Source organism: Crocodylus siamensis, chromosome 9 (genome assembly GCF_052110815.1).
Source record: "Crocodylus siamensis isolate JL-2025a chromosome 9, ASM5211081v1, whole genome shotgun sequence".
NCBI lineage: Eukaryota > Metazoa > Chordata > Crocodylia > Crocodylidae > Crocodylus > Crocodylus siamensis.
In genome coordinates this window covers 15,423,338-15,450,702 of record NC_143403.1, presented here as the reverse complement: position 1 = coordinate 15,450,702, position 27,365 = coordinate 15,423,338, and the positions used below count along the sequence as shown (strand labels likewise).

The 27,365-nt window shown below is 44.5% G+C and overlaps 1 protein-coding gene across 2 annotated transcripts; it reads right to left on the bottom strand.

Moving 5' to 3' along the window:
- On the bottom strand, nucleotides 1–27,087 carry LOC149857142 (fatty acyl-CoA hydrolase precursor, medium chain-like). 2 transcript variants are annotated; one of them, XM_090063930.1, is made up of 14 exons: nucleotides 26,260–27,087; nucleotides 25,198–25,317; nucleotides 23,427–23,631; nucleotides 20,157–20,292; nucleotides 19,149–19,282; nucleotides 16,965–17,118; nucleotides 16,151–16,255; nucleotides 13,908–14,015; nucleotides 13,282–13,422; nucleotides 11,249–11,329; nucleotides 10,750–10,897; nucleotides 8,028–8,174; nucleotides 7,514–7,592; nucleotides 1–2,374 (listed from the first exon to the last, which is right to left on the bottom strand). In XM_090063930.1, the coding sequence occupies exons 1-14, from the start codon at nucleotides 26,282–26,284 to the stop codon at nucleotides 2,359–2,361; spliced, it is 1,599 nt and encodes a 532-aa protein (XP_089920056.1). In that variant the 5' UTR covers nucleotides 26,285–27,087; the 3' UTR covers nucleotides 1–2,358. The 2 variants fall into 2 exon arrangements, with proteins under 2 accessions (XP_089920056.1, XP_089920055.1); XM_090063929.1 differs by having other exon boundaries at nucleotides 1–6,886; nucleotides 26,260–27,083.
- Nucleotides 27,088–27,365: the final 278 nt, after the last annotated feature.

Genomic DNA, 27,365 nt, shown 5'->3' with positions numbered 1-27,365 from the left:
TTTTCTTAATAGGTACAGTGACTTTTATTTGATTGCAACACCTAAAATGTAGGCACTTTGACTCATCAAGGTAATAATAATTGTCTGGTTTAGGTACTGAGGCTTTCTGTACAGTGAATGGCAGACTTAGCTGCCCCACAAAAGTGAACCAAATCTATCCTCAACAGAGAGATGCCTAATGGTAGCTAAGAGAAACATTCTACCCTAGGTGTGTTTAAACTCTCACTGAGAACTTAGACACCTGATGTGGACCTGCACGAAGGATGCTTTTGTCATGTCAGAAATCGCTTAAGGGGGAGATGCTCATGGGAATCAGAATGTCCTAAATGATAACAGCACTAGATTGGGTTCATCTTCCAGAGCCCAGGGGCCCAAAATTTTAGGCACTGTGACACACCTGAGCGAAAGCAGATTAAGGATTCTTGTTATATCACCCCCAAAGAAAGGCTTCCTTAAGACAAAGTCAGTATCATCTCTGTATCTGCTTTTACAAAAAGTGGGTTTAATACCTGCATCTGAATTTGGTTGATGTAAAAATTCAAAGTAGACTGGATTGCCGGGATCAAGTTGAAAATTAAGTTAAGATGACAAAGAAGAATGTTAAAAATAGATTCCACCTGAAATAATACACTTCAGTCAAGAGAGCCTTTGGGAAGCTACTGTTCAAAGGATTGCTGTATTGCTGGATAGGCAATTTTGTTGTTCATCATAAATCAGAATTTGAGCTCTATAATCTCAATATTAACATAAAAGACTCTGTGCCACAGCACAGCAAGACCCGAGCATGCATAAAGCTGGTACCAATGGAGGGAGTTTTCACCAGTTCAATTGGCACTGAACTATAACAAGAAAATGATGTGCAATTATATAAATTGCAAGCCTGCATATAAGGAATCAGTTGCTTTCCAGGTCTCTCCTGGTTTTCATGGCAGCATGTTCTCAGTGGTGGCAGATGACAGAACAAGGGGAAATGGTCTCAGGTTGCAGCAAGGGAAGTTTAGGTTGGATATTAGGAAAAACTCCCTCACAAGGAGGTTCGTAAAGCACTGGAACAGGTAACTAAGAGACATGAATGCTGAGTAGCCGCAGGCAGTGGCGTTGGTGGAAGCAGTGGGGGCATGGTGGCAGTGAGCGGGGACCACCTGCAGGCAGCCATGGTCATGTTGGTGGGGGGTGCACTCTACACGTCGCCAATGCCCAGAGAGGTTGTGGGATCTCCACCCAGGGAGGTTTTTAAGCCGTTGGATGGGATGGTCTAGTTGGGGGTGGTCCTGCTTGGGGGTTGGACTAGCCTGAGGACCCCCTCCAATCCTAATTTTCTAGGATTTTATGACTCTCACTGGTCATGAAAGAGAGCTAGGGCTAGGTGTTTGTCTCAAGGAAGATTCGGAAAATCTTACAGGACATTTTGGATGAAAAACAGAGAGAATCCAAGATGGACAGAAGGAACTTGATAGGAGAATGATAGCCCAAGAACTTTGAACAAAACATTGTTGGGATGAAATCTAACCTTCTCTTCTCATAAGAAACTCACTTATATGATTTCTGGTTGTCTGAATGGTTGGATCAGAAAATAAGGAATCTTCCACTGACTCTAGAAGCTTTCATCCCTAAAATCTCCCACTGACTCTCATACCTTGGAACCACTTGTGGTTGTCTTGCATGTTGTTATCTTGCAAAACATATTAACCTTCTTTTCTCATAAGAAACCCACCTCAATGATATCTGGCTGTAGTATGTTCAAAAGGATCTGGCAAGCTTCTAAGAACTTCGGGTGTTTTCATGTGCACATTTCTCTTGATTTCACCATTTGATTTTCATGCAGGATACTTCAATCTATATTCACATGCAACTAAATAGCTCCACATCCTCTCAAGCTTAATTCTGATTATGCTTATAAAAATTTCGTGTGTAATTTATTGATACAGACATTCTGAATGCATGGTGAATGTTACTCCTTTTGACCAAAGTAGTTTGCCAAAATTCAAGCTCTGTAGGTTGCTCCAGGTAAGAGATTAAATTGATGATGGAGTCAGATATTTCTCTGAAGCAGTTCTATTTATTTACAAAGTCTTATTTTCTTGAAGATGGGAAGAGGATAAAAGGGAGGCAAACTGCAGACCCAGATTTCTTTATAAGCAGTCTAACAGAAAAGATTTTAGAGGCTGACTTGTAATATAAAAATCTGTCAAGTAAGTACCAACCACACTGTGGCTTCAACACGCATCAGACTTAGGTAGCGAGATACTGACCAACTATTTTCATTAAAGGGTAAAAAGTAGTCAAGGAAAGGATTTATTAATATGTTTAAAAATGGCAGCAAGGAAAATGTTGGTGAGGTAGTCTGGTTTATCTCATTTAATCCAATCTGAATCTAAAGAGAAGAAGAATGCAAATATCAATGCTGTCATATAATAAGAACAAATACTTCTACAAATACTCTTGTTGCCAGCTGTGCGGGCCAGGACCAAGTTTATCTCCAACATATCTACACCCTGTCCTGGCACAGTACAGGCACAACCCCTCTAGGGAGCACTCCTGCTGCACAGTTTTCTCTTATCCTACCCATAACAAGGCTTCAGTCTGTGCTAGACAGAGTCCTTCTGCAATCAGGATGATGCCTTGGCTGGTCAAATAGTTATCATTCTAGCTGCTTTAAAATTCAGTAAATTGAAAACACTGCAGAAAACTAACATCTAGCAGTAAACATAGCAACAGGCATAAATTATTTGCTCTTTAAAGGGTACTGAAACCTGTACCTGGTATCACTCAGAGCACATTTATAACGCCTCTGAAGAATATGAGGGAGAATCATGATGAAGCACAACAGGTCTACTTTGCAGCTACCCCTAAAATGGATGTAACATAGCACCAATTAACTTGTTGCTTTGGATGGGTTTATTGACACATCCAGCCATGCCCTAATGCAATGACAATAGCTCCATTTCCAGGTGCAGCTCACACAGAATAGGGGTGGAATATTCCCTAGCAAGTTCTGCAAGTGGTTTATTTTGTGGCCAATCACTGTATACAAATAACCTAATTATAAAGTGTGAGAGAGAGAAGGAGCCAGCAGACTCTGAGGCTCCCAGGCTAAGCGGAGGGCCAGCGGCCCCAGCTCCGCAGCCCCAAGGAGCCTGGCAGAAATTTCCCTTACCCAGGTGTGCTGGGAAGGGAGGGGCCAATATTTCCCCTGCTGGTATAAAGGAGAGGCCGGAACCGGAAGGAGGTGGAGCAGGTCGAGGTCGGGGTCGGGGTCGGGGTCGGGGTCGGCGTCGGCGCACGCTGCAGGGAATGCTGAAAGCAACGTTGAGTACTGGTAGGAGCCTCTGGCAGAGAGCAAAACCCCAGGGGGGTTTGGAGCCCAGTTTACCGGCCCCTGCGGGGAGTAGAACTGTTTGTTTACCGGCCTGGAGCTGGCTGAGCCCGGCAGAAGGGTACTGTAATGACCCTAATAGAGGGGCACTATTGACGTTGGGTACCATAGTCCCTGTAATAGGGACACAGCTCAATAGGGAACTTAAAGTTGCTAAAAAGGAATCTCGTTAAGCCCTACAAGGGGGCTCTCCGAGATCCAGCAACGGGATGCTTGACCCCTCAAAGGTCAAGCTTGAGTTCAAAGGCAGCTGCAGACAGACCGAGCAGCTACACAGATCAGGGGAACCTTCGTGGTTGTCGTGTTTGTTTTGATTGACCTTTCTTTTGTGGATTATCTGGGAGGAACTGAGGATATGTGGCCAGACCAACTGGTTGGCCACCACCCAGTGGAACGGGCGAGGGTGTAGGGGTGACGGAGCCCTCAAACTCGGGACCTTGCGAGACGCTGGGGAGACTCATAATTGGACTACACACTGAAGACATCTGAACCAACTCCGTCAATATCAAGTCGTGGCAGGCGAAATATATGTGTGTGAGACCCCAATTATAGGTGATGACACCCTAGGCAACTGGCAGGCGGTGTCTGTTAGGTCCACAGGGGACAGTGATACCCGACATAAAGCTTAATGTGTGCTTTTTTTTTTTTCCATTCATGGAATCGGATGCTACTTGCAAGCATAATGGAATCTGTACCTACATGAACCTTTTTCTATATTACACCTTGTGATTGTTTCGTTATAATCATCTGACAGGTCTTGTTCTATACAGAACATAGCATAAAAGGTGAATAGCAAAGAGGGCTTCAGCAGTATTAGGAGTCTTAGGGAGAGCCTAAAATGGTAATTAGGTTTCACAGTCCATTTACCCTGGGCACAAAACCCACTGTGTGTTGTTTGGCATAAAGGGAATTTGCAAATCTTAAAAACAACCAGTGGCAGACTAAGACAGGGTTCTACTTAGGCAGGTGACAGGTTACAAATGGTGTCTCCTTACTCAACAGGTCCACATGCAGGAAAGGCAGTCCTACCCATGATTTTAACAACAAAATATATTTGTGCTCTCAGACCTGTAATCACAGACCAAATCAGCTCCAGTGCAGCCTACTCTTTCTAGTACATTAGCAACATGCCAATTATTTTCTAATTTCATGGGAGGAATCTGTGAGTCCTTGGAGAGGGAAGGGGAAGCTGTATTTGTCTAGAAGAGCATCTGGGGCTGTGCACGTATTCAGCCAGCTGGTGTAGGTACTGTACCCAGACACCAAGGGGGTAATAGGCAGAGGAAGTGCAGTGCTGTACATCTGAGAATTTGAAAATTGTCTTCCCTGAATGCAAAGGGGCAGGCCATGGAAAATGTTTTGTGGAAGAGCCTGATCCATATCTTGGTCCACTGGAATCTGACAACAGGGCCACTGTAGTAACAGAATGACTACAACTCAAATAGGTGAGTATACCTGTGCTCAGAGCAGTTCGATGAAGTATAAGGAGACTGTGCAGCAGAACTCAGCAAGGGGTAATGGCTGTAGACAGAAGACCACATGATTGTCCATACGATACTTTGGCTTGCACACAGATACTACAAGTACCTATCATTACACTTTATCTCCTTTTGCATTTGGAGCTTCCAGAAGTTTTGCTCTGCTAGGAAGGAGCCTTGGATGGACGAAAACGCCCTGCCAGGGTTGAGTTGTTATGCCATCTAAGGATATCCAGGCTTCCCCTCAGTCATGGAGAGGTGACTCTTCATTTGAAGAACTCCATCTTGCAACTGGAAGCAAGGGTGGGGATGAGGCCAGCCTGCCCTCTTCCAAGTCTGCAGGCCTTGTTTGGCAGTAAAGCCATATTGGATCTACCATGTCCTTTTTTTTGTGCCACCACAAAAGCAGTGGGCTGGAGAATCAGTTACAGGGTAAAATTCTGAATACAAATACATACAAGAGAGGACATTTGCTCCACTACTGAAGCACAATGGAACAACACAAAATTGAACTGGGCTAAACAAAAATAAAGAGAGAGAGAGAGAGAGAACACCATCTTTACTGAGGGTCAGGCTCCTCGTGGTCTGAAGATATTCCAGGTTCTTGTGGTCTGTGTGAAACGTGAGGCTGCCACTCTGTAGATGTTACCTGGACTGCTAACAGTTTCTAATCCAAAATGTCATAAGTGCACTCTGAGCGGGGAGCAGCTTCTGCAGGTAACAGGATGAGTGAACATGATCCCCAGTACCAGCACAGGAAGCACTGGTCTCTACGGTGAAAAGCTGGGCACATACTAGGTTACGGGTACATCTGAACACAGGCTCTACTACATCAGTGTTGACTTGGCTTATGGTGAGAGACGAAGCAGGTGGTTTTTTTTGTTTTTTTCCTTTTGAGAAGCAGTGTTAATGAGGCTGCCAGGTACAAACAGTTGCTTATAGAGCTCTCTATAAAAGTTTGTAACTCAAGCTACCTTTCACAATAGCAAAAGTAATGAGTCACATGTTAAGAAAGCAGAGGTATTGGATCTGCATCATTCTGTTCCATTTCTGAGTGGCTGGATGTACTGGTAACTAGAATGACTGGCCTCAAGCTGTGATGAATCAAGATGCCAGGACAGCAGTGTTGGCACGCAGCAGATAGACACGCTTTGTGCAGGGAGAGATTTTGATTTATGTGCTGTTAAATTAGACATCTTTTGAGTATAACTCGGAATAAAATGTTACTCTTGATTCCTCCTTGCTGTTAGAAGTCCTTGCTATTGCCTAGTTTAATTCACTTGGAGTCTGCCTGATCTCAGCTAATCCTGTGGGTGTTGGTGGATCAAACTAGTTGATCCTTCTCAGTACCAAGTATAGGGAGCAGTATCAGAACACCTGAATGGAACTCAGTGGGCGCATCTACATGAGATGCTATATCGCTGTACAATGAGCTGTCACTAGCTCACTGCTACTGCACAGAACTACTGGCATCACAGTTCATGCCAGTTGACGCTATGTCATCATAGCAACAAGTTACAGTGACATAGCTCATCGTACGGCGGTGTAGCATCTCATGCAGAAGCACCCACTGAGTTCCATTCCAGTGTTTTAATACTGGATGATTTAGTGCAGTAGTGTGGGGGGAAAAAAGTCTGTGTGGCATCAAGACTGTGCGGTAATGCTAATTACTGCACAGTCATTTAGTACTTGCATTAGTACTTGCTTAAGCAAGTACTAAATGTCCATGCAGTAACAACTGTACAGTCTGGCGCATGTGTAGATGCACCCAGTCTGTTGTTAATGCCATCATGCTTACAGAGATTGTATTTGTTTCGAAAAATACACACAGACCTCATTCATAAGTTACAGCTCAGAGTGCTGTTTCATGTCTTTAAGTTTTTCCTTGATTTTTTCAGGCAAGACTGTGGTCCAGAACTGCACTGTGTTCTCTTTCAGCTTCTTTGCTGTCTTCTGCTTCAAGTTCAGTTCCAGGTACTCTTCGTCCAGGTTGTATGCTGGCCATTCCACCAGACCTTCACCGTTAGGATTCCTATGCACAATGTAATAAAGACATGCCAGGAAAGACTGGTGATAGGATAGAGAGCAGGATCTCTTTAGCCCCCCAGTTTCAGTGTAGACCAGACTGGTAAAGCCATTTCTTCTGACAGCTCTTCATTACTATAAATTTTAGCTTGGGCAGAGCACAGAGACTTCCATGACACAACAGCCATCAGGAGAGTAGGTATACTGGGAGAAAGCAATGTCGTCTGATGGTTGGGGCACCAGCTTGGGCAGGAAGAAACTCAAATTGCCTTCCCAGTTCTGCCCCGGACCTGCCACATGACCTTGGGCAAGTCACTTCACTTCTCTATGCCCAGATTCCCCACAAATAGCTAAATGGTAATGACCCTGCTTCTTAAAGCCTGTTCCTGACTACCAAAGCCTTCAATGTGGTCTTGATTCACTAAGATGCATTAGTGAGGCTTTGTATTACCAACAAAGCAAACTGTGCTTGCCATGCTGGACCTGTTATGTGATTAAGCAGAGAAAATGAGTTGGTGCTATCAATCCAACAGCTTTTCAAGCATGGAGTGGTCTGCACAAATGAGCTACCCAACTGGTTACAGATTCAAATAAGCAGATACACTATTTGGGAAAAAAGAATATTGAATCTTACCCATGCCGTGCAAAATTAGCCCAGTATTTCATTACTGTTCTGCTGAGATGTTTCTCCTCCTCTGTAGCAACTCCGAAAACTAGAAATATTGAAGTACACAATTTTGCATGATGGGAACAGAATATAGGTGCATGCACCAACTACAGCTAATTTCTGAATCCTGCTATTTTATAGGCTGTCCATCAAATGCATAGTTACACAGAATATATTGGTCTGCAGTTGGCAGGAGATTCAACTGCCCTCAATTGCTGAATACAAAGGAAGGATAAGGAAAATAAATATATGGTGTTGGGTTGGGACTGGAACAAGAGGAGGGGTGGATTTCCAGTATCCACCTCTGCCAAATATGATCATTCTTATTTCACTGAATCAAAACAGAATAGTCTGCTACATCTACTTGTTCAAACCCACTAATATAGCATTTACCCATCATCCTATGATAACGAAGGCATAACTTAAACTGCCAGCTGCATAAGAACAATAAATGTGATATATACTACTAAGGATTCCTTACCAGACAACATCTCATTAGCAATAAACATGTTTCCAAAGACAAAACTAAGTTCATCTCCATGATCTGCTTTTACAAAGTCTGGTCTGAGGTCTGCAATTGAACTTGGAGGATGTTGGAATTCATAAAAATAGACAGGAGAGCCAGAATCTGAAAAACCCGACAATTAAAAGAAATTATATTTATTTAAGCTAAAACAAGTTCTCCATTTTCAAGTAGAAACTAAAACAATTCTAGCCACATAGTTGGGCACTGGAATTAATAATTTGTTTGGAGTGTCACCTGAGACATGATCTCCAAAACAGAGAGACAGATACAGGTAATGTGTCAAGACTCAGATACATTCAAGGCTGAATTTTGATTTCTGAAAGTTAAGGCATGTTCACTCCTTTAGCATAATCGCATCCCAAAGCACCTGAGAATCCTTCTGTCTATAAAATTAATTCTCAGTTAAGATCTAAGTCTGACCATCTCTGGGAGTTGGGAAATAAGTTTCTTTGTAGTAAGGCAACCTCATTGCCTATCCCCAGAAGACAGAAATTGAAAAAGAAAATCACTCACCAAAACAAACCAGGTCCCCTTAATAGAGTTCTAACCCTCCTGCTTTCCAGAAGCAAAGACTAGTGCTAATCAGGATGACTGTTACTTCTCACTTTTTCCCTGTACCCGCCATCTGTCTGGGTTCAAATACTGCCTATTGTCCAAAAATCAGAGTGCAGATCTTTAGGACACAGGCAGTCCTTACATTCAAAGTTTTCTCAGCATGTAGCAGATGGGCTCTTGACTCATGACAGGCTCATGTGCTATGGTAATACTACTCTGAAAGATGCTATAGAGTTCTGTGTACTTTGGCTAATTAAAATGGCATACACAATGTGTGGTATGGGTCTAGATTGGTATATTAAGAAAAATAAATGTTGAGTATATGTTGTTTAGGAAGATCAGCTCAATACCCTGCTTGACTGAATTCTCACAAAGCTAGAGAGCAATAATTCTCAACCAGGGTGCTGGGATACCTTGGGGAGCCACGAGGTCCTCCAAAGGGTGCTGTAGGAAGTGTGAGGAGATAAATGAGGTATGAGGAGATGAGCAAATAAAGGCAGGCTCAGGCTTCAGCTGTGAGGAGGTCAGCAGGTAAGGGCAGGCTCAGGCTCTCCCTGCCTGGCTGCTCCTTTATCCTCCTGGCTTGACCCCTCTGCAAGGAGGTAAGCACTGCAAAAAATCCATGTTTGAAATGGATTACCCCTTAATTTATGTGAGTTATGAAGGAGGGCCTTGTGTCTGAGGGGTGCCTTGAGACTGAAAAGGTTGAGAACCACTGCCATACAGTTTGGGTGCAAAGATGGTAGCAGACAAAGTTCTTCAGTTGAATCTGATATCTTTTATTAAAACCAACTTAAATAGTTGGAAAAAAAAATTTAGCAAGCTTTTGGGTTTAAAAGTCCTTTGTCAGGGTAAGGAAGCATCTGCAGTTGGTGTGTGCTCTTCCCTTCTAAGACAATTTTTTCCAACTATTTAAGTTGGTCTAATAAAATATATCAGATTCACCCAAAGACCCTTGTCTGCCTATATCCTTAGACTAACACAGCTACAAACTACACCCCTGTAAGATGGCAGCATTGCTTACAAGTAGCTATAGTTTTAGCAGGCTTACCAGCTCATTACAACGAGAGAAGGGCTATTTTATACTACAATGTTTAGCTAGCAGAACGTATTTCCCTTGTGGCATCAGAATTCCTCCTTTCTGCCAGCAGAGCAATGCCAACTTGGTGAGCTCAGGGAAGAAGGCTTTTTGCTGCCACAAGGAAGATGCCACCAAATGTATGTAGGCAAGCCCACAATTTCTGCCAGCAGCCACAGACTATTTCATAGCGGGTGCATCCTAGATGGGGTATCTTGTATATTGGAGCTGCACAGAAGCACTAGAAGCCACAGTCATGGGGATATGGTTGGGCATTTCTTTGTGATGGTGGCTCCCTGACAGCAAAAGTCCTTCATTGGACCAGTTGTATAGTTGGGAGAGATGTTAGACAAGCTTTTGGGCACAAGTGCCCTTCCTCAGGTCTGCTCAGTTGGGCCAATGAAAGATATTACTGAAAAAACCCTTGGCTCTCACATATTCCCTGGACCATCTCAGCCACAGTAACATCCTTATGCTACAGCAAACATAATGGAAACAAGCCCTAAGAGCAGGGGTGGGCAAAATGTGACCCGCGGGGTGGCCCGCCAGGCCATTCTATCTGGCCCGCGGGGCCCCTAAAAAATTTAGAAAGTAAATATTTCTCTGTCCCTGGATGCTTGTCATGCAGCCCTCGTTGGCTTGTCAAAACTCAGTAAGAGGCACTCCACTCAAGATAATTGCCTGCCCGTGCCTAAGAAGGATAAATAGAGGGGAAGGAAGTTGTGAGTATTAACTAGTTCTGCCTCAGCTAAGAGGTCAATTAAGGTAAAAAAATTAATGAAGGAGCTAACGAGACAGTAATGAAAGCCCCAGATAACTCCAGTGGCTGGTTCTGAAGGAAGAGAAAAAAGCCCCAGAGAAAGATACAGTAATTAGCAATCTAGGGGGAGGAAGACAGGTGGGCCTAATGCTTATGCCAACATGAACGTGCAGCAACCTGGCGTAGTGTGCTAGGGCTCTGATCTATACTGATAGTCAATTTTACTTTGAGGGTTTATCTATATTATCTACCTTTCCTCTAGAACGTATTAAATGGAAGTTCACCTTTGTGATACCTGGAGGATTTAATAGCTGGAACTAAGAATACGGCATCCCCTATCAAGTCCAGAAATCGGTCCCGCAGAACAGTTGTGTCATTGGTGTCTCCCAGGTACTCGTGCACTATCAAAGGTACACCTTCAGGTGGCACGGACTGGAAGGCAGGAGGAAGAGAAAACTAACCATAGGGTTGATCAAGGGCTGCAGCAATCAGCAGGACGTGTCAGACATTGGTTAGCATGAACAACAAGGGAATTTTTGTTTCTTATGAGGACCTGGCAGTCCAGAAGTGATATAGCTCTTAGTAACACCATTGCAGAGGGTCTAGGGGTTACCAGCTTTGTGTTAAGTACATGGGAGGAAGTAGATACCCGGGGGTGAAAAATGCACTTAGAATTCCAGCCTCTGTTTTAATTTATCATAACAAAACAAAGACGAAACAGAAGTCCAATCCCTAAGCACTGAGCAAGTTAAAGGGAGATTAATCAGTCTGCTAGTTTCTTACCAAAAACGGTAACATATTCTCCAATTCTGAAGTTATGGTTTCTCTCTCCATCCCCTCCTTCAGGCCAGGCAAGCCTAATGACTAAAGGAAAATATTAAAAATAATCAGTTCCGTTTATAACAACACACACAGGCCCCAAAGCCTCAGCAGGTAAGACATATCACACCACTTAGGTTTACAAACTAATGTACTACGTAGCAAAGGGCCACAGGAACTCGCAATTGGGATCAGCTCTGTAGTCCAGTACAGGTTTCTAACAAAGGCCAGAAGGGATCAGCCATGTTAGCCTGAAACCAGGCAGAAAGTAGGGTAGGGTGGCACACCTCAGAGACTAACTGGCTGTGAGAGACATGAGCTTTTGTGGGAAGCAACCTCCTTCATGAGCCAAGTTGCTGACAAAGCAGAGACTGTTGCCTATGAAAGCTCATGTTTCTCTGAAGGTCTCGGAAGTGCTACCCTGTGCTACCTTCCACCTAACACTGGCCAGAAGCAGATTTTTCAGAGGAAGGTGCAAACCCCTGCAGGAAGCTAATGTGAAATAATCTGCCTCTGCATTAGGTTTCATCCTGATAAGACTTTGGCTTAAGCCCTGAGGTTTAATACCCCTTCCAGAATTGTTGTGAGCATCAGGTATTACAGCTTTGGATGATCTTGTTTTCCATACAAGGGTCCAAACCTTTTTGAGTCTTATCAAGGTCTAGCTGCTAAATTAGAAAGGTTAGTACAAAATACAGCATATATAACACATGCATGGAAAGGGTGTCTTGGGCCATCACATCTGCAATCACCAGAATCACCACTTCAGCCAGACATGCTCAACTGAGGCATAATCCCTGAAATACCCAGTAACATGCCATAGGACAGTAAAGGCAGTGGACATGAGGGCACTGCCAGTGCTCCACTATTGCAACAAGAGGGAAGTAGTGGTTAATATATACTCACGACATCCTAAGAAAAGGCCAGCGACTCCTATTACAGAGGAAGGTAACCTCCTGCTCCCTTCAGTTCATGACCACATCATTGACAGGAGAATTTCCTTTGTGGACCCAAATTTAACTATCAGTATGACCCTGAGCGGAAGAGCAAGATGCTTTAAAGCTTATGGGGTTTCTAAATCTAGTCCCCTGTACCAGGTCATCCTTTACTCATGATCTTCATAAAGGTCGTGATGAGAGCAAATGTCTAGATATAAATTCCTTAAGGTCTCATATAGGGTAAATTAAACCATGTCTATGGGAATTCTTGTCATTTATAGGTTTCTCAGCTTTAAGAAACTTAGAGTCCGCGATGGGAAGAGAACTGGATTGTAAACCTGCTTCTGAAGTTGGATTGCAAACAAAAACATTGATTTCTATGCGTCACTGCTACTGTCTGGGGTAGAGGTACCCTAATGATTTTATTAGCTAAAAACCAGTACTTCATTTGTTTTACTTTTTGAAATATTCAAAGAAAGGCCAGTGATACAGGGTCTCCCACTGAGACCTCTGAAAGGGTCTGAGCAGCAGGGGACCCCAAACTCTCCAAAAGAGGAGCTGGGCATCGAAGGTCTAGTTATTTAAGAAAATTCAGGCCACCAAACCCCTCTTTAGAAGACCTTAGATAATACTTGAAGAACTTCTTAAGTGATGATATGACCAGTCCTGCATTCTCCTACTTATCAAATGCCAGGAGAGAGAGCAATGTAGATTGTTAATTTGATTACCAACCTCTTCTAATTCTTAGACTTGGCTTTTCTCTACCCTGTTCTCCTCCCAGCAGCAATCTATACATTGCTCTGGTATCCTTCTGAATGGCAGACCCTTTATAAATGTAAAGTTTTTCTTGGGAAGAGTAGAAAATCTTGTCAGATGTATGCTGGGTATCCACAAAGGCATGGACAATTGGGGGCCAGCCTTGAAATATGTCCCATGGGCTTCAGGTACACAAGAATGGAAGCTCAAATTGTCTGTCTTTCACAGGGAAAGAAAGTGGTACCCTGGTTTAATGCAATGGTTCATGCAGACAGCTGTGCCAAGCTATTAGAAATCTCTTACGTTAGGAATGAGCCAGCTGTATTCATGGTTAGTTATTCCTATTATATATGGAACAGCACTAAACTCTTTTGCAGCCATTAGGTCTTCAGGGTTCTTCTGAATAAAAATGCCATCTACAACAGCAGGGATTAATGGGATTGCCTGGAAGAGAGAAAAGCAAAAGCATTTATTTGTCAAGCTGTTACTGCTTTCCATGTGGAAGCTTCTACCAAGAAATCAAGCTAATATGATTCATTGTGACAAAAGAAAAGAAGATGCTGGGCCCAATTAAGCACAATGGTAGATGTCATGCCATTACAACGGTTTTCACAGTGGCTGAATTTGACTTGCACAGCACAATCAAGGAATCAGAGCACCTAGAGTGAGACTTTCAAAGCATTTCCTTTGAAGTCTAAGACATAAAAAGCCAAATGTGAAACTGGATTTAACCAGCAAAATTGAAAAAAAAGACTTAACATATGCATGTCCAATCCCAGAGCTATCCTTAAATTCACTTTTCTCCACTGGCAATTACAGTACCTACGAGGCTATGCTCCACTAACTCACTCAGAAGCTGCCCCTGCCCCTCTGTTAACAGCCACCTGTAGCTACCTGAAATGGACTTACCCCTACACATCACCCCCTACCTTATGTAGCTGATGTCTTAAAATAATTTCTTCCTCAGGCTTCTTCCTTAGGCAGTGGACCATTGCAGCTGAACTCATGGTCTCACAGCCAGATATGTTAGCGACCATCTGCAATTATTCAAACAACATTAGATCTGCAAACAGCTATTAGATTCTGATGCAAATGAAAGTGTTATTTGGGGACAGGCTCTGGAATTTGTGTAACCAATGTCTGATATATATCAGTTTCTTTATAACAACACGCACAGAAAAGTATAGGATGGGATCTGCAGAAGTGTTTAAGAGACGGCCTGTTTTAAATGGGATTAGTTTTACACAGTGCTTTTAAAAATGCCTCTCATGATTTAATACATTAGCTGCCTGTGTTTTACAAAGCAGCTCAGGTCTGTAATTTAAACCAGAGACTAAATGTCCTTGAAAAATGCTAGCTTATTTAAATAAGCAAAGACAAACTACAAAGAAAAAAATTAATCCAAGAAATTCAGAGCCAAGCCTAGCATTCTGTACTCATACAACTGAGCATCTTGTGTGATCAATGGCATTATGCATCCCTCTGAATTTCCTGGCTGCTCTTTCTTCTTTGTGTGAGAAACAAAGAATTACTTGACATAATGTTCTAAAAAATACTGAGACTGGGCCAATACAACAGGATTAGTGAACGATTAAAATATAGCATCCTCCTGTTCCACTGGAACAAAATTATCTCCTGATGCTCAAGAATTCACTGTGGACAGAAACAGGGTACAAGAAAAAAAGGATAATGCATACAGTATTATGTTCCATAGCCAAATCAAATGGGGTGGAATGGAGGAATGTCTCAGAGGAGGAAGACGACAGTTTTTATCTTAGAAAACAATCTACAAGATGTGAGGACTAGAATCTGATCTGGGTGCAATAGATTGCAGCAGACATCCTATAAAAAAAAAAAAACCTTTGAAAAATCTCATTTAAAAACAAAATATTGACTCAGCTAAAATGAAACAGAACTGACAGAGCAGACTGTGCTCTGCAATGCCAGCATGCATACCAGGGATCCAGGTTTTCTGTTTGCCATGGAAAAATGCAGTAAAACCTGGATCTTCTCTTTTAAAGGAGAAAAATGCGGGAAAAAGGTGGGTTTCCCCTTGCAGGCTGGCAGAGTTTCAGCCTGCAAGGAGCTGGGGGGAGCAGGAGGAAGATGGTCAGGCAGAGGACACCATGCACATATGTACATATGCACATGGCTGCCAGGCAGCCTGGAGAGCAGCTCCCACAGGTAAACTGGCTGGGGGATTGAGGGCCCCATAGTGAGGGAGGGAGCTGGGCAGCGCTGGGGCTTGGGCTGCTGTCCAGCCGGAGCACTGCATGGGGCTTGGGGCCTGGGTCCATGTGCAGCCACAGGGCCTGGGCAGGGAGAGGGACGAGCCACGGGTGGCTCGTCTGGAGAGAGTGTGTGCATGGGGGAGGGAGGGCGGGGGCTGGCTCTATGCCGCTGCATGCACTCCTGGTGGCAGCATGGGGGGCACATGCCCCCCAGATTTGGAGTGGGGGTGAGTGCAGGCTGCCCACTGCAGCTCGAGCTCTCCACTCTGCTGCCTTCCCCCCAGGGTCTCCGCAGCCCAGTGGGTGGGAGTTAGCGTGGCAGGACAGAGTAGGGCCAGGCAGGGAAGCTCGGTGCCACAAGTGCGAGCCTCATGCTGCCATGGTGAAGTGCTCCTGCCCACCTGGCAGCAGCTGGGGTGGTGGCATGGACTTGTGCCTCCCGCTGCTACCAGGCGGGTAGGAGGCACTTCGCCATAACGGTACAGGGCTTGCAGAGATGGCACTGAACTTCCCCACTTGGCCTCACTCTGCCGGGTCCTGCCCTCTGTGCCATAGAGGCCCTGGGAGGATGGTAGCAGGGCCAGGAGCCTGAGCCCGCGTTGGGCAGCCCACACCAGCTCCCACCAAGAGCTCTGCTCCGGCTGTGGGAAGGGGGAGCTGGGCGCCTCGCTCTGCTCTGCTGCAGCAACTGCTGCCTCTCATGGGTGACAGCCAGGGCTTGGGTGCTGCTACAGGGGGCAGGGGGCTGTGGACCTGGGTCCCTTGTCCTGTAACCTTGCCAGCTGAGGGCCCCCTCCAGCAGGACTGAGGGTATGGGGGGCTGTGGGTGGGGAGTGACAGATTTTGGGGTTTTTTCAATCAGAGAATTTGTGATTTTTAAAACAGAGAAAACCAGGATCCCTGCTTTAGTAACATAATGAGTAAGAATGGGCATAACATACCTTAGCAATCGCTTCAGGATGTGAACTAAACATGTTAGGAAAGAGTGCAACTCCACTCTCGGAGATGGCTTTGTGGAACAGGTCTTTTGCCAATCGAGAGAGAACCTGAAACAGATGAGGGTGGGAGGGGGACAAGGAAAAAGGCTCAAACACTGCGTGATGAGTTTACAGTAAAGATGGGAGTGACTGGGTGCAGTCTTCCTAGAATCTGGAGTAGTTGTTGTGCTTTGGCATGTCGATTCAGTCTATTTGCTAGATGCCCGGCTGAATGCAATGCAGGGCTGTTACTCATTTTAAAACTACATTTTAAACTAAAACTAGGAATTTGGTATTAGGGGGAGTTTTCCAACCTATGGTAGTGCCCATGGCTGCCCTTGAGGGGAAGAAAGGCCTCGTGACTAAAGCTGTCAGGAGGCCTACACCTGGCTCATCTCTCAAGCTTGTGTGAGACCTTGAGGAAGTCACTCAAACTCATTCTGATTAGGGACATGTCTCTACTGCTCACTTAGTGTGCCAGCAGCACCTTGTGGAAACATGCTGTCACCTTTATTGCAGTGCTGTAAGCAGTCTAATTGACTCTGTTAAATCAGAGGAGCTAAGTAGCATGGGCACATTGTTTTCACATGGTTGTACATGTGTGTCCCAGCTTGGTTCTACCTGGCATGCTATTCAAGCTGCATAGACACATCCTCAGCTGCCCCAAATGTAAACTGAAGATAATACTCCTGTACTTTAATAAGACAGTGTGAGCATAGCATAGGTAAAGTCTCCTAAGCAGTCTGGCTGGGAAATAGCACAAAAGCTCAAAACCTACAAGAGCAGAAACGCTGACTCCTCCTGCAGACTCTCCAAATATCGTGACAGACCCTGGATCTCCTCCAAAATATTCAATGTTCTCTTGAATCCAGTGTAGAGCTGCTACTTGATCCAAAAAACCCCAGTTGCCACGTGCATGTTCATCACCCGTACTGAAAGCAAGAAGAACTCATTACATCAATTCTGCTATTGTTATATACAGGGCTCTAGCAGTGCACGACAACAACAAAATAATCACGTACATTGTTAAAAATAAATTTGTTTCTAATTCATACCTCTGTGGAATGGGCAAAGTCAATCCTGGGTAAATCCACTGACCTACATTAACAACAAACGCAAGTCAAGTCAGTCCCAAGGCCACCGAAGCTCTTCACATGTCCCTGCTATCAGATCTTCATCATCAGCACTGCACAGCACGCTGATCTGCCATCCAACTGATACAGTTCCTCTGAAATTCTCTAAGGCATCTAATATGATTTCTTCAAGGAAGAGGTTGAAGTGAGAGCAGGCAACCTTGGTGCACTCCTACTGACGTCGCAAGCCATTTGATGATATTGCTGTTGATAAGCACTGCACTGTTTGCACTGCTGTAAAGTTCTTCTGTTAGTGTTAGCAAGAACCTGCCGATGTTATGCTTCTTCATCATGAGCCAAAGTGCTTTGTGCCACACCTTGTCAAAAGCTTTCTTGAAGTCTATGAAGTTATGGTGAAGTGTTTTGTGGTGATCATGCTACTTTTCATACAGTGCTTGGATGTTGAAGATTTACCCTGTGGTACGTCTCCTTTCTGAGAACCCATCCTGCTCTTCCATCAGCATGGTCTCTACTTGAGGCTTGAGTCTGTTCAATACTATTCTTAGAAGTGCTTTGCTTGGATGGCTGATCAAACAGATACTGCGGTAGTTTGTGCATTGGTGGAGATTCCCCTTTTTAGGAAAGGGAATGATGACTGACTTTGTCCACTGGGATGGCCAAGTTTTTTCCCTCCATATCATGTTACAAATTTTGTGAAGCATGTTTGTTATGTTGTCACCTGTCTTCAAGAGTTTTGCAGGTATGTTATCTACCCCAGGTGCTTTCCCATTCTTTAGGCTTCTAATGGCTTTTTCTACTTCTTTTGAGCTGTCTGGGTCTTCCTCTTCAGTGCTTTCCAGGTCTTCCTTCTGCTAGCTGGTCAAGTACTTCAGGTCCCATTTGGATGTTGTAGATGTAGAGTTCCTTTGTGTACTTTGCCCATCTCTTGTGTATTGAATTGTTTTCAGTAAGCAATTTTCCATTCTTGTCTTCTTTGTTCTTGCTTGGTGTGCTTTAGTTGTCTTCGTCAGGCTCTGAAACGCTTTCTCGCTGCTGTTGTTTTCAAAACCGTTTTGAATTTCTTCACACCTGTTTAGAATCCAGTCTTCTTTCGCCTTTCTTATTTTATTTCTTACATTCCTGTTTACTTCTCTGTAACTGAGACTGCCAAATTCTGAATCAAAACATTTAGCTTTCAGGGCTTGTCATGAATCACACAGGAACTTTTCAAAAAGCTTGCTCCATTTGCAGCCTGGCTGTTGGCTGTGGGCTTCCATGCAGTCATGGCGATGAACACAGAGAGATGGTAATCCCCAGAAATACTGAGTTTACAAGGTCTTAGTGCTCTTATTAAAGAGATTCTCTGAAGAGAAAGGAAGCAGCAAGGCCATGTATTTAGTGGACAGTATGGATGTTGATGATCAGCAAATTAAAGGCAAATCAGGAAGCTGTCCAAAGCATCTCTAAAGATATAAGATGTTTCAGCAGAGATGAATTGCTAAATTTGTTATAGATTTAAAGTCTCTAGAGTAATTCAAATGGCTGCCAAAATTTGTAAAATAACCCAGCTGGGTAAAGCAAACTGCTGAGCATAAATAACACATGAACAACTATGAGTACAGGTAGAGATACTTGAGAGAATGAACATACAAGAAAAACATGATCCTGTGTGTCACACCAGTTATGAGGGTTTGGACTGAAAGTAGGGTCACTGAAGAAGCAAGCAAATACAACAGAATTCGTTTTTGTTAAATATTTAGAGGACGTGGCAGATCACTGCCCATATTATTGATTTCTTTATGCCAATCACTAAAATATTTAAGCAATTATTTTAATGCACATATATACTAAAAGTGGATATGATGATTTGACTTAGTAAGGAAACTTACCTTAAGAATCCAGTAATACCTAGCCTATACTGAATGGCTACTACCACCACATCCTCATAGGCAGATAATGCTGACCCATCATACATCCAAGCTCCACCGATCAATAAAGATCCTCCATGAATCCACATCATAACCTGAAAAAACAAAACCATAAAAGGTTTTCCATGAAAATGTGCATTTGAAAGCTGTTTGTTAGCCAGTGTTGGAGAATAAAATCCATCCAGCAGGCAAAACAAGAGCAGAGATAGGGCAAATCTCCTTGGCAAAAAGCACCTCTTCTTCAGGTTTTGAATACTTTCATAAATGTGGGCTACCTTGAGCTAACTTGTATGATTTAAACCAATAAAATACAGAGAGATTAATGACATGACAGGAATAGAGGCATAATACACTGGAAACAGGGACTTGTGACTTCTTGTCCTGGTCCTCGTACAAATTCTCTTTACGTGTCTTGAGCAACCCATTCCTCTACTCGATCATGATCACTGAAGTAGAGCTAAAAATGAATACGTAACTGATCCTCATATAACCCACCTGTCTTTATTTCAATGAGCTGTAGAAGTGCAAAGGGTTATTACTTGAGTGGATATGGGAAGACTTTTTAAGGGCCTTACCCATGGACCTGTATTAACTTAGGTACTGCTTGCAATTATGCATTTCCAAAAGCAAAACATATTCTCCCTGATCCTAATTTCTAGTTCAATGAAAAATAAAAGGGAGGACATATAAAAAACTGTTGGAGTAGATGTAGGCATCTTTCTTTTCTTCTACAGACCTATGCTTTCAGACCACTTTGCTACCCCTTGCATTAAATAACCTTGAAGACCTTTATGCTATCCTACTTTTCAGTGGCTTTAATGTTGGTTTCAATGAGTGCTTCTAGCCCTACAGATTGAGGTGCTATATACCTTGACTTGGTTGCTGCATAGTACTATCCAATTAAATCGCCAGACAAGTTGTAAGGATTCTTCAAGAGCACGGAAACAAACCTGCAGCAGTTCTGCTTACCGGTAACTTGGCCTTGTTATTGGAAGGGGCAGGGCTGTAAATATTCAGATACAAGCAGTCTTCAGAAATTGTCATGTTATGTTTCATTTTAAAAAATTCATTAAATTTTTCCAGCCACAACTGGTCTTGCAAGCATCTGAAAGGTCAGAACAAGATTTAGAGGTTTTCCCAATGGAGATTTTCATACATTTCATAACTGAACAGATACATTCAAATATTATTTTAAGATATTTGGAAAAAAAAAAAAAAAAAAAGGCCTGGATTTTTTTTTTTTTTTTTTTATTTACAGGTTTAGTTAGAACTAATCAAAAGATCCTTCAGTTTAACCCCTTGCTCTAAATTTGAGACTCCAGTGAGATTTGAACTTGGTTCTGCTTTACAAGACCAAAACTAACCTCTGAGTAAAGAGGAACTTCCAGAGAGTAGCCTTGATTCACGGGAAAACAAGAACTGTTGCTTCAGCATTAATTTCATTATCTAAATTATTTTTCCTGGGAAAACAGAACAATCTACTGCCCTCACAAGGCAGTCTTGGGGAAAATGGATGTTTTGTGCTAGTTGACATTGATTAGCTTCCTAAGTGCTAACAGAAGTTCAGGTCTACACAGTGATTTTTTTTTTCTATTAAGGAATTTCACACTAAGACCCTAACGCAGCAAAGGCATGTATGCTTAACTTCACTACCTTGAATCATCTTGATTCTCCATCCTACTGTGCACTAGTGAGGCCTCACCTGGAGTACTGAGTCTAGTTTTGGACCCCACACATCAAAAAAGGTATAGATAGGTTGGGAAGAGCCCAGCAGGAGGTAACAAAAGTGCTAGATGCCTTGGAAGCATGACTTAGAAGGAAAGACTAAAAGAAGTAGGAATATTTAGTCTGGAGATGAGAAGACAGAGGGGATTTGATAACAGACTTCAAATACCTGTAGGGTGACTATAAAGAATAGAAATGGACTTTTCTTTGTGCCAGTACAAGAGAAGCAATGGCCTCAAACTGTGGCAGAGGAAATTCGCGTTGTAACAGGGAGCTAAACATGCAGAAAGAAGGGCAGAATGGCGCCTTAGACTAGCGATCCTCAACCACAGCACCAGGACACCCTGGGGGGGCTGGGAGGGGACAGGTGTAGGCTCAGGCTCCTCCCTGCCTGGCGCTGCCCTGCCCCACTCCTCTGCAGGGAGGCAGGCAGTAAAACAGCCCATTACAGCAGTTCTTAACTCTTTTAGATTCGAGGCACCCATTGACTCAAGGCACCCTTCTATCATTTCCAAAAACTAACTAAATCAGAAAGGCAACAACTTACTTGAGAAGCCATAATGAAGTTTCATAGCACAGCTTATTGCATAGCATATGCAGTTTCATAGCATCTGACAAAGCAAGTGGCTGCTTATGAAAACTTATGTCTCTCTTAGTCTATAATAGTTCTTCCCACCCTTTTCCTCAGCATGACCCCTCACTCCAGACCCACAGCCCCATTGCCTTGCCCATGCCCCTTATTCCAAACCTGCAGCCCCCAAACCCGCAGCCCCCAAACCCTTCCCAGGTGCCCCAGGGCCTGGGCCCTCAGCCCCTTGTTCCCTTCCCTGCCCAGCAGTGGTGAGTCCTGGGTGCTGCCCATGGGAGGTTGCTGCAACTGAAGCAGAGCGTGGAGCCTGGCTCCCACCCGCCATCCCTTCCCCCTGCAGGCGGCACAACCAGACCAGAGCTGATTGGGAGGGGGAAGATGCGGTCTGCCCGCTACAAGCTGGGGACTCCCCACCCTGCTTTCTTCCACTGGGGACCTCCATGGCACAACAGGCAGGACCCGGCGCAGAAGGTTGGGAAGGCTCAGTGCTGCCACTGCCACCAGGAGCCCACACCAGCTGCACCACCATGGCGAAGTGCCCCCTGCCCACCCAGCAGCAGTAGCACTGGTGATGTGGAGTTGTGTGCCCCACTGCTACTAGGTGAGCAGGGGGTGCCTTGCCATGGGGCTGGTGTGGGGGTCCTGGCAGCAGCGGCACTGAGCTTACCTGCCCTGTTCCGCTGAGGAGGCCTCAGGGGAGGGCAACAAGGTGGGAAGCACCAAGCCTAAAGGGGGCAGCCATCAGCCCCCCCCACCCTGAACACAAATCTGGAGGCACATACTCCCCCATTTCCCCTTCCCCAGGCATGCATGCAGCAGTGGGGAGCCAGTCCCCGTCCCCCCCAACCCCACCAGACAAGCCACCTGTGGCTCCACTCTCCTCCCCCCGCCTGCATTCTCACCCTGGCCCCCACGCAGCAGTTCAGCTGGTTAGCACTCCCAGCCCCAGCCATGTCCCACTCCCTCCTTTACCATGGAGGCCTCAATCTGCCCTCGCTCCCATAGATTTCCCTGCAGGGAGCTGTGGGAGTTGCTTTTCATGCTGCCTGGATGCCACATGCATGTGTGAACGTGCACGTGCACATAGCACCCCCTGCCTGGTTGCCCCCCTCCCGCTCCCACCAACTGCAAGCAGCCCCTTGCAGGTGGGAACTCTGCCCGACTGTAAGGGGAACCCACCATTTCCTACTTTTTTCTCCTTTAAAGGAGAAAATCCATGTTTTTCTGCATTATTCTGCAGTGAACGGACAACCCAGATCCCTGTATGATTAGTCAACACTGTCGAGTGACTTTGCAACCTCCTTTTTATCATTGTGACCCCAAATGGGGTTGCGACCCCAAGGTTGGGGTTGCTGGTCTATAAGGTGCCAGTCTACTCTGGCTTCTGCCTGACTTCAGACTAACACAGCTAAATAATTCTCTCTCTGCTTATATGTGTACAAGTTTGCAAGATTGGGGTTAAAAGATCATGTCTAGTGAAATATAGAGAGGTTCAGGGTTTCACTGACATCCCTACTCATCCCAACATGCTCAACCCCCACATTCATTAGCTACCTCAGATGAGCTAGTTGTCTCCCTGCTCTGGGTACCATGTAAAGGCATTGTGTTTCCATCTCTTGTATGCTCCTCAGTTAGTTTCCCTAAGATTATCAGACCTTTTAAGACAAGCAGATCATGGAGTTTACCGTAAGAGTTGGAGGAATCCATGATTGCTGCACCCTTGTTAATCAAACAATTGCACTATGCCTACCTTCAGGACCATTTCCAAACCTCCCTTTATGGTGGAAGCATTCAAAGGACCTGAAAGCTTTACCTTTTTCCAGAACAGGGTGGGGTGGGGGAGTAAGAAAATCCAGTTGATTAAATTCAGTTAATTTTTTTTTAAAGTGTAAAGACAGCACACACCTAGAGTACAGGGTTCTTACATTGGTGGAAGAGAAGTCGCATCTCGCACACCGTGCCACGGTTCTGCTGGCTGGGGCGGGGAAAATCTCAGAGAACCCACAGGCGGTTTTGCAAAAGGTATCCCCAGAAACACCTGCGTACGTTTGTCAGTTCCCTTGACAGCAACCTCTTTTCCTCGGAGTCTCCCATATTTGGTAACTACTTCTGGCCTCTCAACTTCTTGTCCTGCGGTATGTAAGTTATAGATGAGCAAAGTCTAAATGACTGGACAAAATTAATGGCCTGATCCAGTTAGAGCAATGGGACCCTCTTGGTTGACGCCAAGCTACATCTGCCATTTTTATTTTTCCTCAAGGATTTCCATTGCTTTGATGACTCAGAGTAAGCGTAGACATCAGAGACACGGATTTCTTCCACTGTGCTGTACTTTCCTCCCAACTGTTTCTCTTCTCCCAGCAATTAGATTTTCCAAGCTATAGGGACTATAAGAACAATGCAGACTTGGATCCTGCAGTCCAATCCAGAGACAGGCCCAAGCTGAAACCCCACGTTTAAACATCACCCTGGATCTGGAACATTTGAAATCTGGATCCAACAAGAATTTTGTGGCTCATGCCTATGGCTACAGGCTGGATGTGAGAAAAGCCTGGAGTGTCATTATGATCCTAGGGAGTGTTATACTCAGCCCCACCTCAGGGCATGCTGGCACACACCATGAATACCACTGTCCAAGGCAGCCTGATAAGCCCCCCTCTGGCCATGACAGCTGCACTCTGCAGAATGCATGCGAAGCAACAGCATTTCACAGCCCTACCCACACACTCCCCAGGTTGTCAGCAGAGAAGCAGCTTTCCTTTTTGCTCCTCGTGGTAAGAGTCTGCTCCGAAATACAGGAATGACAGCATTTTTGGCACCACCTTCAGCTTTGCGGTGCTGTAGAAACACAGCAAAACCTACTGTCACCCTTGGACAAATGGCTGACTAGGTTAAAAATGGTTTTTAAAAAAAGTGTGCAAGCAAAAAAATGAAAGAAAGAGGCGTGCAAAGCTTTTGTATGCAAGTTAAATTCCACTGGATTAGTAGATTCATTTCTACCCAGATTAATTGGAAGGACAGCGGGTATAGAGTTGGTCCAAGATATCTATGTGGGAATAACAACTAGGTAAAAGCTGAAATATATTTACCTATTTACCCTCAGAGCTAGTTGCATTTGGAGTAATTTTTATACATAAACATAAAGGCTCCAAGAGATTTCGACAGGGACCAAGATATTTCCAATTTTATATTAGTGAGATTGTTTCTTTTCCCCAAAATATTTTAAATTTTTTTATAGTTAAAAGTTATGCTGCGTTTCAGAAAACAAAAGGTCACAAACTGCATTACACCCTGCTTCTGTAATAGGGAAGGCAAGGTAGACTTATAAAGTAATCGAATCAGGGTTAGTAAGTCTTCATAAGCAACAGATTACATCATCAGGTGCTAATGAAATAAACCCTTGCTCACAAAAGCTTATGCATCTCTGATTTAGTCTATAAGGAGCAACTCTACTCTGCCTTCTGCCCAACTTTCGACCAACACGGCTAACTACCTCTCTCTAAGGGTGAGAGGGATCCATTTTTGAGAACACCATCCTGTGTAAGGGAGGATCTGCAAACTCTGTCACCAGTCATCTGAGGAAGAAATAAAATAAGATGGGCTTTGGGGGTAAAAAAAGAAATTTGGTCCTGACAAATGGTTGAGTGAGTGACAGATGGACTCCCACACTCTATTTGCCCCTAGAGTGAGACTTACCTTCAGCTTGAGATGTGATCAACCATGCCGCCCAGACCAGAAACCAAAGCAGGGGAACCTTGCCATGAGATGACATTTTCTTCTCTCTGCTCGAATGCTCTGCTGGTTTCCTTGCATTAACTGCTGAAAAAAACCCAACCCAGGCAGACACAAAGGGTGTCAGTTAAGGGAGACCTAGCTAACATTCTCTTTCAAACACACCCTTGGGTAGAAACGCCTTGAAACCTGTGTTGAAAACCGAGTTTGGACTCACATTCTTACTGCAAACAAGATAGTAATTTGATGCCAAGGGTTGGCCAAGTTGAACTTTGACCACCTCCCCCCAGCACTTTGCCCCACATGGGAGGGTCACACCCAGTGTCAGGTTTCTCCTGCCAGCAATGGGAGCAGGGTGTGGCCACAGTAAATGTGGTAGCAGCACAAATTATCTGGAGAGAGGAACCAAGAAAAATCCGATCAATTGGGCTGTTGCCCTGGGGATAAATTTCAAGAAAAATTGTTTGATATAAAACAGTCACAACAAAAACTTAGAGAGCATGTGGCATTCTCACTCAGGTTATATGCTATAAAAAAAATAAATTTGCCTTGCCTGGTTTTGGATATGCTACTGGATACAGTGCCTTCTCCTGGAATCCCACTGATTTAAATGGAGCCGATTCACAGGAAAGTCAAGCAGAGATAGCAGCTGGAGCTTGGTGGGTGGTTATGGTAGGAAATGACAGCATCTTTACCAAGTGACTCAATACTTCGAGGAAAATTTCCCAGCACATGGGCCAATCAAAAGCAAGGGTTGATTGAAGTTGTGCCAGGAGAAGTTGTGGTTGTAATTGTTAAAAATATGCTTTCTTATGCAACTGCAAGCATTTAGGGGACCTTTTCGAGGCCGACAGTCTGTGAAGTCCAACATGTGGTCTGCCTGAAGTTACTGTCTGTGTGTTGGGGAGAAGGAGGATACCAGGCCACCTCAGGTCTAGAGAAGAATGGCATACTACAGTACTCGCAGCACAGTGGGGTTGACCCTAACCCTAACCCACCCGTAGGTTTATTTTTAACACTGCATACCTGTAAGAAGCCAGTGTCCCATCATACAGCACTTCCTGCTGCTCTTCCTCCCGACGCGGTGTGGGAATGCCGTGCTCACTGCTAGTCTGGCAGGATGTAGAGGTTACATTGCTTCACAAAACACTAGCTATGGCACAGCTAGGTGGCAGGTGTACCATCATAGTAACTTGTGGGCATCTTATACAAGTGTGTGTCCACAGTGGGGGCTTCATACCAGCCATGGTGGAAAGCTGGCTCTGCCTCCAAGGCTCCAATTTTCAGGGACAAGCCCATGAAAACTGGGCAGAGATGGTAGGATATCCCAGCACACTTCCTGCAGCAAGGCCTTTTATCCAGAAGAGCAAGACATGATGAGGACAGCAGCTGCTGCAGGGCCACAGAAGGCTGGGATCAGTCTCAGCATGTGGCCCTGAAGACTCCTGGCCAGCGACTAAGGGACTCAGTGGGTGAAACAATGCGCCGAAGCCACAGTCTAAATAAATAAGTGGCTGCGGGACCTAGAGGGCTGGTGCAGGTGACAGACCATACACAGCAACAGCGGTGAGGGTGGGAGCTGGAAGCAGTAGTGCTAAGGAGCTGAGATAGGGGCCAAATGAGACTCAGCAGAGAAGTCTGGGCCAGAACTGGGACCAAGGTGACAGATGTCACATATGCAGCAGAGACTGGGGCTGGGCCAGTTTGGACTTGGCATTGGTATATTGGTGACAAAGGTGACAGATACTGATACACTTAGTCTTTGTACTGACAGTGGCCTTGGAGCCATTCCTCTCTCCTCAAGACAGTAGAAAGGTTTCCACTTCAATCCAAAGGGAGAGTCTGGAGCTTAGTACCAGCAACACAGCAGAAATAAGTGCTGAAAAGCTAGGACATGCATTGCTGGGGAAATTTCAGCCCTTCCTTATAAGAAAGTTGGCAGTAGGTTTAAAATGGAACAAAAGGAAATGAAACAGCATTATCTCACTGTCTAACAACTGAAGGGAGACTGAATTCTAGCACTCTCATTATGTAGGGTATTTAGAAGACTACTTAAAAACACTGGAGCCTTTCACCACTGCTTGCTAGGTCAAACTATAGAAGGAAGAGGCTACAGAGAGAATAGATTTTTT